At 37.9% G+C, this 18,416-nt stretch overlaps 1 protein-coding gene across 3 annotated transcripts in view; it reads right to left on the bottom strand.

The window, feature by feature from the left end:
• The window catches only part of rapgef4a (Rap guanine nucleotide exchange factor 4a), a 99,075-nt gene that overhangs the window by 61,130 nt on the left and 19,529 nt on the right, over nt 1-18,416 (bottom strand). For all 3 annotated transcript variants that reach the window (XR_007185197.1, XM_048192791.1, XM_048192792.1), the window contains exon 4: nt 13,794-13,940. Coding sequence is in view for 2 of the 3 variants with exons in the window: in XM_048192791.1 (XP_048048748.1) it covers nt 13,794-13,940 (147 nt within the window). In the remaining variant the exon portion in view is untranslated. The remainder of the gene's footprint in view (nt 1-13,793; nt 13,941-18,416) is intronic.

The following is an 18,416-nucleotide window of genomic DNA, read 5'->3' as shown; positions in this document are numbered from 1 at the left end:
AAATGAGTAGGTGTTTGCTAAAAAGTCATCACTGGTCCCATCCAGTTCCAAGTAGTCTCAGTCAGTAAGTTCCTCTGCCCAGCCTCCGCTGACTCCCTTCAGTCCCTCAGCTCCTTCTCTGGTGGCTCCACTCTGCTGCCTCAAGCCTTTTAGTCTCCAGCTCTGCCTTGGCCTGTGGATTCCTCAGGTCCACCTCAAGCCTCCAAGACCCAGACTCCACCTCGGCTCTCCAACCCATCAGCTCCACCGTGGACTGCCATCCCTCAGGTTCCACGGGCTCCCTCGTCCCTCTGGCACCACCTTCGTCCATTGTTGCTCTGGCTCCACCTCAGAATTCTGAGTCAACAGCTGCGCTTCAACCCTCCACCCCTCTGGCTCCACCTGCAGCTCCGCTGTGGCTCTCCAGGCCTTCGGTGTCACCCTGGCTCTTTGGCTCCACATGGGTCACCACCTCCACCAGCTCCACCTCAGTCAGTCATCTCCCAGGTTCAGCCCAGCCTCCCTACCAAGGCTCTACCATGGGTTTCCCCTCTATAGGTTCCACCATGGATCTGCATTCTGTCATTGATATGGGTCATCCTATGATTCCCCCCATATCTGCTGTGATTCCTCCTGTCTCTGCCCTGGCTCCTCCCACCTTCTTCTCCTCCCTGGTTCCTCTGGTCGTCTTCTCCCTAGTGTCTCCCTCTGCCTGTTCCTCATCCTCCTCCAGAGCCCTCTCCCTCCCTCCTCAGTTTGGACTATTGTTTACTGCACAAGGCTTTTCGGGATGGGGGGTGGGAGGTCATGTCACAGTCATGTTTAGTTTCCTGTCATGATCTTCTTTGTCTCTGTTTCGATGTGTTGGTTATTTGTTCATTCTCCATTACGCATATCTCTTTTGGATTTTAATCGACATGCCCCTCTAACAACCAAACTTGTATACAGGGGAGATTGGGGCTAGTTGTCACTTAACTTCAGTGAATATTTCCTAGGTTGAGTCTATTTCTGAAAGTCAATTTTTTGTATAGACAAACACCTTAAAGTCACCACTTTTCTTCATGACCATGTGGTCCTTTGCAGGTGTCTGAATGATGTTCCATCCTGTCACATGATACTGATCACATGACTTGAACCAAAATGGTCCCTTTATATTGGTTTCTCCGAATGACATCAATGAAATTAATTTTTCCAGATATTCTTTCTCATAACAAAGCAACAACTTCTACACATAATTTTAATACCATGTTGCACTATGTTGATATATAATGTTATAAAATCATGCCAGAATAAAAAAATATATACATTTATTACATGTTAAGATATTTTATTCACAAATGAAATGGCTGTATTTGACTTCGGATGGTTAAACCGAATGACCTTTTGACACTTCAAAATCTTTAAAATACCTTTATATGTAGCAAAATATAATTAAAACCTTTTGGATTTAATAATAGAGTTCTTATTGTAGTACCTTACATACTTTGTATGTCATATCTTGGTGTTTTATTATTATTAAGGCCTTTGGACAAAAAAATGAACCGTCATGTCATTGACCCATATAGCCTACATCACAATAGGGAAGAAAAGACTGTTGCAACTTCCATTTCATGCCCACTTTAAAGTCATGACGAAAAAAGCTTTTTAACATTTCCACTCTCCAGGGGGAAAAATGAGACTGATGCTGTGAGATCCAGGCAGATAAGCAATGATTATGAAATTTAAATAAGGAATAACAAATTTTTAAAATGTAAAATAAATAAATAAAGTAAATATTAAAATTGTAATAGCAAATAAGTTTTAAAGTAGGACATTTTGTATGCTGCATCTATGGGACAGGAAGGGACTTGGGTAAGTACATATGGAAGGTCTTTGTACTCTTGCCACCATTTAATGATGCACTTAAGACAAAACCTACACTAGCAGGACTTATTAGGTCACCATGGTCCTTGTAAGGCAAACGGAACAACTTAAAAAGCAATTGTGGTTTTAACACCTTTAAGACCTTTAAGAGAATATCACAGATCTTACATTACCTCACATCTGCACAGATGGAAACAGATCTATTTTGATACCAAAGTACATCACGTAATCAGTTCTGATGGAAAACACATCCTGTCAACAGGATGAACCCCTCAATCTTACAGCACAGAAGAGACACAAGATCTTACATTTGAAAATAATCAAACAAACAGAGTGTATGGTAGAATATATGTAAATGATTAAAGAAATCAATAACATGTAAAAAAAAATTATCATGCAACATAAGGTAATGATTAATGATGATTTAATGAATATATAGCTATCAATGACTATAATTCATAAAGAAAAGTTTAATAAGATAAATAAAAAGGAAAAAATTATAAAATAAATGAATCAAAGACATCAATAAATAAATTTAATACATTTGAATATGAAAAATCTCATATACACCAGGGATTTTGCTGTGTAACACTGATTTGAAAAGAATACAATTGTTAGAAATGTGAATTTTCTATAAGTTTCTTTAAGTAAAACAAAGCCAACTTCCACATTTCTGTAATTTATAAGCTCTTTAAAATATATAAAAACAAAAGTGACTTGCACTCCCTTTGTGGGAAAAAAGTACACTTTATCTTACTTTTAAAAACAGTAGTCTACTTATTACTGAAATAATATACTTTAAAAGAATATACTTAAGTGCAAACTGAATGTAATGCACATTAATTGCAATTATATGAAAATGTATTAGTTTATATATATATTAAATTATTTGTAATATAAATCTGAAATATGGTTAAAGTCTACAGCTGAATGTACAGTAATGACCATGGTAAACTAAAATATACTTTAATGTCATTTACATTGAAACCTTTATGTCATGTATTTAAACATATTTGAAATTACAAATTTGTAAGGATGAAGTTGCAATTTAGTACATCTTAAACATTAACTTTAAATGTAATATCGAATGGCACACTACAGTTACACTTATATATTTAAGTACTTTGCATGTGCTTTAGTATGTTAGTCAACACATCAAAATAAGTGTACTTCTCTAAAGCACGACAAAAGATTACTAAAACATAATGATTTCAAATTTACTTTAATGTAAAACTTTTAATTTGACATTACAAAGTGTACTTTTTAAGTTACTTGAGTAACAGTGATGAAAGTGTACTCTCTTTAGTACACTTAAGTGGTCTTTTATTTAATTAATATTTTATTATCTACAAGTCATTTATAATATATGTGCTTTTAACAAGTCTACATGTGTTTGGTGCTCCAGTCTTTAGCAGAACTTTGATTATCAGACTGAATGAGAGACACAGAGCTGCTCTTTCACACTGAGGCTGAACGTCAGATTTGGAGGCAGCAGCATCATTGCAGTAAAAGGAAATGTCTGCTATTATGGCAAGTCATTTGAGCACCTGTTAGTGTTGCTCTAGGCGACGGCAATAGCCTGGCCATGTGGGCTGATGAGACAGAGGAATCAGACACACCTGCTCTCCATTTACAGATAATCAAAGGACTGGACAAATGTAGCATCAGTGACCCAGTGAGGTCATTCATCCTGGACATTCATTACCAAGCACTACTGTTCAAAAGTTTGGGGTCAAAGAGATTTTTTTTTTATGTTTTTGAGTCTTTTATATTCACCAAGGCTACATTTTTTTGATTAAAATAGAGTAGTATTATTGAGAAGTATATTATTACAATTTAATATAGCTGTTTTGTATGTGGATATTTTGTCAAATGTAATTTACTCCTGTGATCAAAACTGAATTTTCAGCATCATGACTCCAGTCTTCAGTGTCACATGATCCTTCAGAAATCATTCTAATATGATGATTTGATTTCTGATTCTTATCAATATTGAAAACAATTGTGCTGCTTCATATTTTTGAAGAAACCATGATATTTTTTTCAGGATTCTTTGATAAATAGAAAGTTCAAAAGAACAGCATTTATTTGAAATAATTTTGTAACAGCATAAAAGTCTATTGTAACTTTTGATAATTTTAATGTATCCTTGCTGAATAAAAGTATTACTTAACAAATGTTAATATATACAACTACTATGTAACATTATATCATTTTCATTTACTTTAGTACAATAAACAATTATGGTGCTGTGTTGGGAAGCAAAATCAGATGAGAACCACTGTAACAGAGAGCATGTTTCTGGCCCATGAGACTCAAGATGGGCGCACCAACCAGTGCTGTAAAATGCTCGGGTAACACTTTATTTTGATGGTCCACTTTAGACATTCTACTGACTATAAGTATCTTTGCAACTACATGTCAACTTATTTTACTTACCCTAACAAAGTTATGTCTAAAGTGGACTATCGAAATAAAGTGTATATGCTGGACTTCATCAGTCCTGCGTCACATTAACAGCCCTTCCAGACATTTTCAACAATGTCAACTGAAAACAAAATGCTGACACATAAACTGCTTGATCGTAAAAGTTTTGGGGGAATATTCTGTGGTAAAATAACCCTCCTCATAGACATGTTTACAAGTCCCTAAAGGCCAGGATTCAAGTCAAGTCGCAAGTCATTTTTTTTTTTTTTTTTTGCGACTTAAGTGCTACTCGAGTCCAAGTCGCAGACTCTAGTTTCCATCTCTGCCTCCTCAAACCTTGGATAGAAATATTGGATCAGAAAAGCCACATTCAATTTGCGCAGTTCCTATGGACACGCAGTGTCTGCAGTCGGGTTTAATTCAGAGACGGGCAGAGTCTGTGCTGTGATAGGATCTGTTTGTCTCAGATTAAAGGCCAGCTGTCCCTCTATAAAGGCACAGAGACATGCTGCTTCAAAAGAGACAACTGTCATTCAAGCAAACATCACAATTACCCTGCGCAGAGCTTCAGGCTTTGAAATAGAAATTAGTTACTTACAGGTGCTGCTGTTTTCTGCCAAAGCGTTCTTTTATCTATGAATATAGTTTCCTCTAAATGCCAATAAGCAGCCAAAACGGGAACACCAGGTACTATTTATAACAACGTTATATAATGATAATTATATGGTGAAAATAAATATAAATTAGGGATGCATTCGGTATTGACCAAGATTATGTTATATCAGCCATCATATTGGTTATCAAAATGAATTATTTGTCATAAAATTAGTATTTATATAAATATTTTTCATAAAATTAGTATTTATATAATGTGTGTATGTATATACACAAACACACATACATACACACACATACATACATGCTGTGTTGCGATCAGTAAGAAATTGCGCAGTTGTACGGCCAGATTTACTAAACAGGGCAAATTAGCACAATTCCAAAAGAGCGCCGACAGGAGTGGAAAATTCGACACGTGACCTACTGACGACGCTCAAAATAAAAAACACAAACGCAGCCGGAACATTTCCATTATAACCAACACAATCTACTAGGAGCAGTGCAAATTAGCGTCTGGTTTAAGACATGCTTTTTTGGGGCAGTAAATAATACCAGTAAATAATAGCGCAAATACCAGTAATTTGACTAGCGCAAACCTTAGTAAATCACCTCACATGATTCATGAAAGGGAAAACTGCAAGGGAGACTCCTACAAATGCATATGTAATAAAGTCAGCCACAAAAATAACAGTGCCCACTGCTTTTCAGCGCTAATTTTTCAGTGCATGATTTTAGTAAATCCTGACAGTAGTTTTTAACACCAAAAGAGGTTGTGCGCTGGAGCAAGCTGTTAGTAAATCTGGCCCTTAATGTTTACTACAAAAATATTTGAGCGCCAAATAATGTGACTGGCCAATCTGGAACCAATCTGAGAAATTTACAGTAAAAAAAAAACAGAAGCTGTGGTTGCCAGAAATTTACCATAAAAAATACAGTAGCAACATTTTACAAAATTTTACAGATTGACCTTAAATGTACAGTAAAAATGTATATTTCATTAACTGAAATAATGTTAATATACAAAATTACTAAAAGCTTAGTTTATTACCTTTACTTTATAATATACTGACAATATACTACATCACAAGCTTTTCTACAAGCTGAAATGAATATTTATATATATAGAAGGTGCACAAACATACAAAACACCATCATAAAATGTAACATAAAGCCACAACTGACATGACTGATAAGCAAAAACTAACATTATATCAATGACAAGTCCCCCAATAATTAGAAATGGCCAAAGAGTTACATTTTTAGGTTGGTCTGCCTAAGCAGTCTAAAGCCCAAAGTATAGTTCACTTTTTACATGTACTCGAGGGTGATTTCGTCAGCAGAAGAGTACGCGAAGGTCGCACACGCACATTTAATTTTTTTTGCAGTAATTAGTTTATCCACAAGGTAGCAACCTTACCCTGGGGTTCACAAGGTAGTCAAAGAAAAACTGCATAAACAGAACAGACCGGAACACGTGCAAGCTACAGCGACAATGGAGGCCAACATAGACGAGAGATTGGGTGAAGAGTTAGAAAGTGCCCTCATTTGTACAACTCAAGCATGAAAGAGTACCAAGATGTTTACATAGGTTGTAACTCGTGGTGAGAGATTGCTCAAAACTGCGCATCCATCGAACACCTGTGTATGTGTACGAGTCAAATGAAGTATACTTTGCAAGGCCTTGCGTTCGACTGTGTGCATACACTATAGTGTACACGTAAAGAACAAAGTATACCCAAGGCTAAACACAGCACTCATCAATGTCAAAATGATGGCCAATCAAATCAAAGAAGGCGGGGCTTACTGTTCACTGAAAACGTGTGGTAAGATGTAAGTAGCTAAACATTTAATATGTTTTATGATAGATCAACAATCCTCAGTAATATACAGTAATGCAAACTACTCCATGTCATTCATAACTGAATGTGACAAGACAAGAAACATTTTGTGTTTTTGACATATTAGACATAAAAACAAAAGTGAATGTGTGTATATTTTTAAGTAAAATATTTTTTGCATATAGCTGATGATTTAAAACATTTCAAAAGCTCAAGGAAACATTCTAGAAACTTTTGTTTTACATCTCCTATGTGTATTTATATGCATCCGTGTGTAACCTGGTGTGGGTGGGATGGAAACATGGCCATCCTGCCCATCCCAAAATCCCCATAAACACACACACACACACACACACACACACACACACACACATACACGGTCGGTGTCTCTCTGATTTCCTGTTAGTCAGCTTTCTCTGCATCCCACCCAGTGACCCAGCATTACACTACAAACCCATACACAAACACACCTCTCTTTCCCAGCAGATATGTGAATAACATCTATAATTGTACAAAGGAAAGAAGACATAAATCATCTGAGCAGTCATTCACAATTTTGTTTTGACTCTATACAACGACAAAAAAACTTAAACATACACTAAACTGAATCCTAAAGTGATAAAATCATGGACAAACAGCATTTGTCTTGCTGTTTTGAAGTAAAAGAAAGTGATGTGTAATCTAGACATATTCTATCATTCACAATAAAAAAAAAACACCCTTCCCAGAATCCCAGTCCACTCAGAACATTTAATGAAACCAAACTGCAAAAACAACGCGCAATATCACAACCAGGATCTCATTAACATATGACCACCCACATTTACATATCAACTCCTATTCAATATTCAGTATTCAGCAGCAACTTAGCTTGATGATGAACAACAGTATATGCTGGTCAGCACACATTACCCTTGTGAAAAAGAAGTACACGTAAAGATACTTTTAAAAAGAGTACTTATGACCAGTGTTGGTGGTAACGCATTACAAGTTACATAATCAGATTACTTTTTCCAAGTAACTAGTAAAGTAATGGATTACTTTTAAATTTACAAGAAAATATCTGAGTTACTTTAAATATGTAACACAAGTTGCTTTGTTTATCATTTATTGACTGACAGCTCTCCTGTCCCCGTGTTGAGAGAAATAAAGTGCAGAGGTGTTGAGTGTGAACATGATGGTTATTGTAGATCTAGACTAAATGTGAAATGCATTTACTCATCTCACTTGCACAAAAACATTCAGTATTCCTCAAAATGAATAAAAACAGTGAAATGCAATCTCAGAATATTGCACAAACCTGCACTAGTTAAATGTTGATTTACACAAATATACTTTATGTATTTAATCTCACTTTATTAACTAATGTCTTTGCTGCTGACCTTCAATGATCCAATTCAACCATACTAATAAGCAAAAATGACTTTAGATAAACATTACATTTGTGTTTCATTTTTTGTTTCTATTGTTGAAAAGTTTTGAGCTTTCTTGTCTGAGCTGCGCCCTCTACTGTACAGGCGTGATTTTGCATTTCCTTCAGCCTGAGGCTTATTAAAGGGCCTTTACATTTGCCAAAAATAGAATAATATTTTTGTCTTTAAAAAACAAATAAGCAAGCGCAGCCCAGATAAGAAAAAGTAATGCAAAATTAATGCAAAAGTAACATAACACATTACTTTCCATAAAAAGTAACTAAGTAATGCAATTAGTTACTTTTTTAGGGAGTAACGTAATATTGTAATGCATTACTTGTAATGTAATTTCTTGTTAGTAATATACTTTAAAAGAATATACTTCAATGCAAAATGAATGTACTATTTTTGTTCATTTAATTACATGTTAATTACAATGAAATGAAAATGAAGCATTTATGGTAAACTAAAATATACTTTAATGTCATTTCTGTCACATATTTAAATATATTTGTAATTACACATTTATAATGATGAAGTTGCAATTTAGTACATTTAAATGTAAGACTGATTACCACACTACAGTTAAAATTATATTTTTTATATATATAATCAAGTACTTTACATGATTTAGTATGTTAGTCAACATAACAAAATAAGTGCATTTCTTTAAAGCATGACAAATAATTAAGGATCTAAAATATTAAGTTATTATTAAATTATAAGCATATTATATCAACTGTTACTAGAAAAATAGAGCTTTTTGTTCCATGCCACTGTCGCCGTAATGATTAGGTCTTTAGATGTTCTAGCAGCTCCCTTTTTTAAGTTACTTATAGGTTGGTGTAGACCAGAATCTTTACTAAATTGTATGTCAGTTTTAACCAAAATCTTCACCACTGTGTAATTTTAAACCACAGTAAGGAACACCATTGTGTTACAGTAATTCTGCCTGAAATCGGAGATGCTACTACTTAAAGCCATATCTATACTTACAATCGTACCTTCAGTGATGCTAAATGTATACTCTTGCTTACAACAAAACTAAAAAAAAATCTAAAATTGAAATCCCTTATTTTGTCCGCTTGCCCAAGCATCAGACTTTTTTAATCCAATCTTATTGTCATTTATTACTTTTTGAGAAACACTTGCTTAGAACAAAACTGACCAACATTTAAATCTCTTAACTGAACGCTCAGACGTATGCCACAGCCACTGTGGCACTGATACATGTGCTAGACAACACTGTAATTCACTCACAAAATATACACACACAAAATCACTCATATCATTGTTATACATCATGTCACCCAGCCCTAAAATGTGCTCTATGGTAAAGCACTAAGAGATTATAGACATAACAGTACGACTTTCTGTAAAGCCGCTTTGAAATGATGCATATCATGAAAATTGCTATACAAATAAATCTGATTATAAATTGAGCCAGCCAGACACAGAAATGATGAGATAAGACATCACCTTGAGTTATCAGATAGAGCAGAGAACTTCTGCTGGTCCTTTCAATTCCCAAGTGTGCTTCTCTCTCTCTCTCTCTCTCTCTCTCTCTCCTCACACACACACACACACACACACACACACACACACACACACACACACACACACTGCGGAGGGACAGTCCCTCTCAGGGCAAACTCTGTGTCTCCATCTTAGTATCTTTCCCCAGCCTTCTCCTTCCTTTCCTCTATTTGTGTTTCTTTCTCCTGTTTTCCTTTGTCTTCCTCTCATTCTGCTAAAGCTCCAGGCTTCTTTGTCCTTCTCTGACCTGCTCCAGTAAAAGCTTCCCATCAGGCCCAGAATTTCTGATAGCCCACGGGCCAGAAAGAACAAAATGAGAGAATGAAAGACTACCACAGAAATAAACTCACAGCCCTAAAGAGCAAAAGCACTGCTGTCTTTTCTGCCAAAGATAGAAAAAGAGCCTTTTATTCTTCTATGCAGAAATGAGTGATAGAAAATTCCTTGAGTTCTGGGAATTAAGTACAACTCTCTACATAACAGATACAGAAATGCTGTATTTCTAGTGTCACACCAGAGTTGATGTTCTCAACATTTTTGACTCCAAGGACCATAGATGTTTCTGGTACTTCTGCTGTTGTGACAAAGCTATTTTTTTCAACTGGGAGTGTTAATATATTCAATTATTTATAAATAAGTCAAATTAAAATATTTATGTTCTGTAATTCCAGAAGTTTCAAGAACAAAATGTTCTTCAGAGTTCTCTATGACCAATGAATGTACACTTTTCTAGTGGTTCATGAACACGAGATAAGAATGTTTTTTTTTTTTTTTAAAGCTGTTTTATTTTACTTTAAAGCTTGTTTTAAACCCTCTTGTGGATACTTAAAAGTGGGTTCGACTCCTGGTTGAGAACCACTGCACTAGAGGATGACTTCAAAATATTAAGATCAGAGAAAAGAACATTTCTTATACTTCCACCGCCCCCTGCTGGCTAAAGGTTGTAAAGCAGCTAAAATACTTTGCAAGCATGCTGAATGAACGCCAGTGTGAATCCAGTTTCAACAGCTCTGATAAGTAATAAATGATGTGACATGCTGCGAAAGTTAACACAAAAACACACTATTTACCCGTTTGCATCTGCAAAGTGCACATTTTTCCTGTGTGTTAATGTCAATGTTTATGATATGTCGACTGTCTGACTTCTTGACACTTGAGTAATTTTAAAGTTATATTTAATGTTTCAACAATATGATACATTTGACCGAAATTGCGACTGATTTACCAAAGGATCTATAGTAAAATGTACCAAACAATCAAATAATGCTCTACTGAGACATTCACATAGTTCAAAGCGGTGGTTGATTATGATTTCACTTTTTTAACTTCAGTTAGTGTGTAATGTTGCTGTTTGAGCATAAACAATGTTTGCAAAGTTACGACGCTCAAAGTTCAATGCAAAGGCAGATATTTTCTTTTACAGAAATCAATTTTTCTGGATTTGCACAAAAGACTAACATGACGGCACATGCTAGTCCATGAGTTGAATCAACTCCACAGCAACTACATAAATTTATCCACTAACCATTCAGAAACGTCCAGTTTCATTCTAAAAGTTGTAACTTCTTCCTGAGTCTCTCCATCAGTGTCGACTCCGGTTTGAACAATGTAAGGCTGAACACCATTACTGACAATCCTCATTTTGGCTGCGTGAGATTCTCCAGCTTTGTTGTTGTTGAGCAACCGAAGCGCGAGCTGTTAAAACTCCGCCCTCTTCTGGAAAGGGGGTGTTACGAGATTTTCGGTTTCTGAGATTTTCGGTTTCCAAAGGTGGAGCACACATGAATATTCATGAGTTTCCCATACATGCGCGATTGCACATGCAACTGAGAATTTTAGTTCATATTGTATCTCAAGACATTAGTGGATTATTCCATAAAGGTAACTATATTCTCAGCGTCGCGGCGGAATTATGCATAAACTACAGTTGTTTACTTTTTGATCAAAAACAAGCAATACAGTAATATTGTGATTTTGTTTTCTATTTTAATATATTTTAAATGGCTGTTTATTCCTGTTACTCCAGTCTTTAGTGTCACGTGATCCTTCAGAAATCATTCTAGTAGCCTATGCCGATTTGATGCTCAAGAAACATTTCCTATTAATATCAGGGCTGAAAACAGTTGTGCTGCTGAATGAAAGTGGAAACTGTGATGCACTGCCTGTTTTTAGGATTACACAGAACAGAAAGTTTCAAGAACAGTACTGAAATAGAAATCTTTTGTAACATTAGTAATGTCTCTTTTTTTAAATCAATTTATTGAATAAAATTAATCCTTGTGGAAAAAAACAAAAAACAAAACTACATTGATTCCAGTGATTGAATACTATTTTAATGTAAATGCATTTGTGCAAATAATTGGGGAGCCACTATATGTAAAAAGATAATGTTTTGTTGTTGTTATAAAATCAGTTTTAAATCAATTAAAAAAAAAATGTCATTAAAATTCAAAGAGTGGTAAAAATGTCAAAGACTAAAAATGTTATTTTTTGATCTGAGAATAGCTTTTCTTATGTGTCATATTTTCATATATTAAGGGACTGCTAACATTTGTTGTTGGCAAGTCCATGGCCCATCTTTTTGTATAAAAAAAAACAAAATGTCATTCATTACTGTCTCACACAATGTCATATGTTCACTCCATCACGTTATACCAAGCATCCAGTAATCAAATGCAAATCAAGGCCATAATTGAATCTTTTTTTTTTCAAAATTTCATGAGTTCAAAGGTGCCCCTAGTTAAAGCCCCATGAAGAACATGCATCTTCATTGTATATCCAGGTACACAAGTGACACATGGTCAAAAGAACGCATGGCAGAGAATAACAATGCAAAAATCTTTATTAGGCCACTGATTTTGGACATTTCTTTAATTTCCATAGGGATGACCGAGTTTTAAATCTTCATAAGGTGAGGTAACAGAAGAACAATGCAATACATTATTGAAATGGCAGCTGCATGTATTTAACAATATGTGATTTATTTATATTTTCTGTTATATGAAATCAGCATAGGCTAATCTACTTGAACTCATTCAGGTGTTCCGGGATGCTTGGTTTACTGTGCAATTGAAAAATGAAACCTTGTGGTGTCAGTGTGTCTTTCTTTAATATATATAGGCTATAAACGGAAACCATAAAAAGACAATAAAGTTTCAGAAACATTTTCAGCATTTGACATTACATCAGTAGCCTAGTCTATAGGTTACTAAAATATTATGTCCACAGACACATTTATTAGTTGTTACATCGCAAGGTACAAAGGAAGAGCAGGAGTTGAACTCATTGTAGACGATAGCTGAAGGTTGTTCTGCTGTTACAAGAAGTGCCTGTCATTCAATTTCAGACGACTGCACAAATCGTGCATGAAAACATTATAAACTGTTACCCAGAAGTAAACAACTGTAGTTTATGCATAATTCCGCCGCGACGCTGAGAATATAGTTACCTTTTTGGAATAATCCACTAATGTCTTGAGATACAATGTGAACTAAAATTCTCAGTTGCATGTGCAATCGCGCATGTCTGGGAAACTCATGAATATTCATGTATGCTCCGCCTTCGGAAACCGAAAATCTCAGAAACTGAAAATCTCATACATGAGCAGCAGCTCATTTGCATTTAAAGGGACACACAAAAACGATGTGTTTTTGCTCACCCCAAATAGGGGCACATTTTACAAGCTATAATAAATGATCTGTGGGGTATTTTGAGCTGAAACATCATAGACACATTTTTAGACTTACATTACATCTTGTGAAAAGGGGCATAATAGGTCCCCTTTAAAATAAATAATGTGACAAAATCCAAAACAAGTCATTTTCTGAGCTTGGTTTCAATAATAGCTGTTTTTGGACTAACAAGGAAGTTTTGAGTTCTGAAACTCACAGGATGTTTTTGTAGTACAATGACCTCTTACATGTCAAAACTTCATGCACAATTCATGACCCCTTTAAGTTTACTCTACATTTTACACAGAAACAAACACAAAACTTTTCTAAAGGTATCCATTCTCTGTCAGAACCATGAAATAAGTGAATGTAAATACAAAGCAGATACATCAAACTTTCAAATATGATTATGATTATGTCATCATTGGTGTATTGTCAGTAGATTGGCATACCTCCCACAGGGTCCTAAACTCCCTCTGCTCGATTCGCAGTAGTTCGCTGAACTCTCGGGTGACAATGGTGGCGTGCCGTGGCGTGTTGTCGAGAATCGACTCCCCGAAAGCTGTGCCGATGCCCAACGTACAGATGGTGACAGCATCCTTAACATGAGGAAGAACACGTGTCAGAGCAAAACACTTTCAAAGAGGAAGAGATAAGAGGAGAGGAGTCATAGCCAGATGAGATCTTCCTGATTGAGAGACTGCTGTGCTTCCAATTAGATTCAGGCCTTTCTCAAGGACAAAGCAGTTTCACCCAACACACAGAGAAAGAGAAAGGTCAGCTCATTTGTCCCTAAGGTTTGTAATGTAAGACGCAGCTCTGTTAGGAGTTGCTCTAGTTTTCTGCTGCGGTCTATAATAAGCAGTTGCACTCAATAGAGAACTTCCACTGTGAGCCGCTGAATGTACGTTCATATAAGTTTTCACTGGGGGTGGAAATCGTAAGGAGTTTAATGATTTTGGATCAGATTCAGATTGCACAAGAACAGACTGTTAAAGAACAGGAAGATGGAACAAATGAAGGACATGCAACAAGCAGAACAGAATTTGGCCAGTTAATGCAGTGACAAACTGTAAATTGTCTTGTACCTAAATATATATTTTACAGGTGAGAGATGTCTAAGTAGGCCTTTTAATGTGATACATTACAGTTATGTGAATTATGAAAGTTTATGTTTATCCATGATGATTAAACTAGTGGATACATGAGAATGCAAATATTCTATTATCAAGTCAAATTTACTTGTATAGCACTTTTCACAATACAAACTGTTTCAAAGTAGCTTTCCAAAATGTTAATGTTTAAAAATCATAATATCTTCAGCTTATACTCGCATTTAGCAGATTAGAGCTGGGAGATGATATACTTTATATTATGCAATGATATACACAATCAAGCAGTTGGGATTGGCTGTACAGACATGGACAAAATGGTGGTACCCTTGATAAATATGATCAAAGATGACTGTAAAAATAAACCTGCATTGTTTATCCTTTTGATCTTTAATTCATAAAATTAGCAAAAATCTAACCTTTCATTGAAGGAAAAGAATTGAATGTGGGGGGAAATCACATTATGAAATAAATGTTTTTCTCCAAAACACATTGGCCACAATTATTGGCACCCTTTTATTCAATACTTTTTGCAACCTCATTTTGCCAAGATAACAGCTCTGAGTCTTCTTCTATAATGCCTGATGAGTTTGGAGAACACCTGACAAGAGATCAAAGATCATTCCTTCATGCAGAATATCTCCAGATCCTTCAGATTCCCAGCTCCATGTTGGTGCTTCTTCTCTTCTCTTCAGTTCACTCCACTCATTTTCTTTAGGGTTCAGGTCAGGGGACTGGGACGACCATGGCAGAAGCTTCATTTTGTGCTCAGTGACACATTTTTGTGTTGGTTTTGATGTTTGTTTTGGATCATTGTCCTGATGGAAGATCCAACCATGGCCCATTACTGGATTTCTAGCAGAAGCAGTTTTTTAGCATTTTTATCTGTTGATATTTGGTAGAATTCATGATACCATGTATCTGAACAAGATGTCCAGGACTTCCAGCAGAAAAATAGGCCCACAACATTAAAGATCCAGCAGTATATTTAACCGTGGACATGGAGTACTTTTTATCCATGTGTGCACCAAACCCATCTGGTGGTCTCTTTTTTTAGTTTCATCTGACCACAGAAGCCGGTCCCGTTTGAAGTTCCAGTCATGTCTGACAACTGAATATGCTGGAGATTGTTTCTGGATGAGAGCAGAGGATTTTTCTTGAAATCCTCCCAAACAACTTGTGGTGATGTAGGTGCTGTTTGATAATTTTTTTAGGCTTTCTGAGACTCAAGGCTCAACTAATCTCTGCAATTCTCCGACTGTGATCCTTGGAGAGTCTTTGTTCACTCAAACTTTCCTCCTTCCTGTGCATTAGGACAGTAGAGACACGTCCTCTTCCAGGCAGATTTGTAACATCTTTAGTTGATTGGAACTTCTTAATTATTGCCCTGATGGTGGAAATGGGGATTTTCAATGCTTTAGCTATTTTCTTACAGCCACTTTCTTGTCACATATCTGCTGTTTCTGTTTCCCCTGTGACCCAGTTTTCCCCAGTCTGATTAGTTCACTTGTTCCACCTGTGTCTAGTTAATTATCTCATCACCTTGTTTAGTTCCCTTTGTTAGTCTCTTGTATATATGCCTAGTATTCTCCTTCACTCCTTGTCCGTTCTCGTTCATGTGTAAATGCTGTCTTCCCTTATTGTAATCTCCTGTGTATTATTAAAGTATCACTATTATTGTTATCTTCATCTCTGTCGTGCCTAGTTGTACAGCAACTGTAACAGAAGAACGGACCCATACAGTTTATTTTTTGCGGCGTTTTCTTTAGTTTATTTTTTCCCGTCACTATGGAACCTGCTGTTTCCCTCTTGTGCCTGGAGCAGAAGGACCGCTCCCTGGAGGAACACACCATGGACTTTTTGGAGTTGGCGTGCCTCACACACTATCCTGACCGCTCGCTCTGTGTTTTCTACATCGCCAGCCTGAGCGAGCGGTCCCGTGCACGCCTCCCAGGGAGTGGTCCACAGAAAGATGTCGCCGCATGTGTGGAGTGGGTTCTGATAAACAACAACTCGGCGTTCACCATCGGCCCAGCAGAGCCTATCAGCACCACTCCACCAAACCCAGCGCCCAGTCAGCCTACGCCCAGCCAGACGGAGCTGAAGCCTGATTCCACCGCAGACACGGAGCCTGCGCCTGCCGCGGAGACTGCGCCAGCGAGCCCAGCTGAGCCGTGCTTTACCTCGGAGCCAGAGCCCGTTATGATGTCTGACCAGGTGAGCGAGTTGGAACACCGCCCGTCCCCGAGGGAGTTTTAGTGGAGTTCGAGGGCTCGGAAGGAAGCCCAGCCTACACTCCCGCTGCTGTGTGCGAAAGCCATGTGGACACTGGGAGACAATTTAATTATTTGGAGGAGGATTTAATTGACTGGTTTTCTGAGGTTATTTCTGCAGACACCCCTGTATCTCCTGTTCTCCAAGTTTCTCCAGCGTTCCCTGTATCTCCTGTTCTCCAAGTTTCTCCAGTGTTCCCTGTATCTCCTGTGCCCTATGTATCTCCAGCGCCTCCTATGTCTGCAGATTGCCCACCCAGCCTCCCTCTCCCACCTCCTCTATTTCACCAACCTACTTCTACTGCTGTAAATCCTCTGGTTCCTGTCTGCCCCTCATCTCCTCCTCAGCCGCCTCTTCACGATGCTGCGGATTCGCTGCAGGGCTTCCAGTCTCCAGCGTGGCCTTGGCGTAAGGATCCCCTGTCTTCACCTCCAGCCACAGAAACCCAGACTCCACCTGGGTCCTATGACCCGTTGGTCTCGCTTTGGCTCATCGTGCCCTCAGCTCCACTGTGGCACGTCATCCCACCTGCTCCACCAGGCTTCCTCGTCTCACCGGCAGCGCTTTGGTCAGGCATCACCCTGGTTCCACCTCGGGATTTCTGGCTGCCGGTTGCACCTCTGCCCTCCATCCCTCCGGCTCCACCGGGCTCCGCCTTCCCTCCAGCTCCTCCGGTATCCTCGGTTGCACTGGCTCCACAGCGGTCTTCCTTTGCCCCATCTCCGCCTCAGTCCCATGAGCTGTCAGCTCCACCACGGCCCTCCGGACCTTCGGTGTCACCCAGGCTCCGTGTCTCTTCAGCTCCGTCTGGTTCTCCACCGTGGCTGGCAGCGTAGAAGGATGAAGCACCCCTGTCTCCTCCATGGCTCCTCCCTCCTGCACCACCGCCAAGTAACATCATGCTGACTGTAGCCTGGGTCATCATCTGGCTCCCTCTGCTCCTGGCTGTCCCCTGGATCCTCCCATCCTCCACTCCCCCTTGGACTGTTTTTGTTTTCTGTGGACTTTTGTTTTGCTCCTCCGCCATTCGCCCTCCTCCAGAGCCCCCTCCCTCCCTCCTCTGTTGTCCTCTGACGGTGCGAGGACGTGCCTATCCGGGAGGGGGCGAACTGTCACATGTCTGCTGTTTCTGTTTCCCCTGTGACCCAGTTTTCCCCAGTCTGATTAGTTCACTTGTTCCACCTGTGTCTAGTTAATTATCTCATCACCTTGTTTAGTTCCCTTGTTTAGTTCCCTTTGTTAGTCTCTTGTGTATATATACCTAGTGTTCTCCTTCACTCCTTGTCCGTTCTCGTTCATGTGTAAATGCTGTCTTCCCTTATTGTAATCTCCTGTGTATTATTAAAGTATCGCTATTATCGTTATCTTCGTCTCTGTCGTGTCTAGTTGTACAGCAACTGTAACATTTCTATATTGTGAAGCTCAACAATCTTTTGCTGCACATCAGAACTATATTCTTTGGTTTTACTCATTGTGATGAATGATTACGGGAATTTGGCCTTTGTGTTTCCTCATGTTTATACTCCTGTGGAACAGGAAGTCATGGCTGGACGAATTTATGTTCATGATCACCCTGGTGTGCTAAAAAACATAAATATGAATGGGAATATACTTCAGAGAAATTTTACTCATAAAAAATTCTAGTGGTGCTAATAACTGTGGCCAACGTGTTTTGGAGAAAAACATTTA

The sequence above is a fragment of the Megalobrama amblycephala genome, linkage group LG6 (assembly GCF_018812025.1).
Source record: "Megalobrama amblycephala isolate DHTTF-2021 linkage group LG6, ASM1881202v1, whole genome shotgun sequence".
Taxonomy (NCBI): domain Eukaryota; kingdom Metazoa; phylum Chordata; class Actinopteri; order Cypriniformes; family Xenocyprididae; genus Megalobrama; species Megalobrama amblycephala.
The sequence above is the reverse complement of the archived record's forward strand: the minus strand, read 5'-3'. Positions and strand labels throughout refer to the sequence as shown.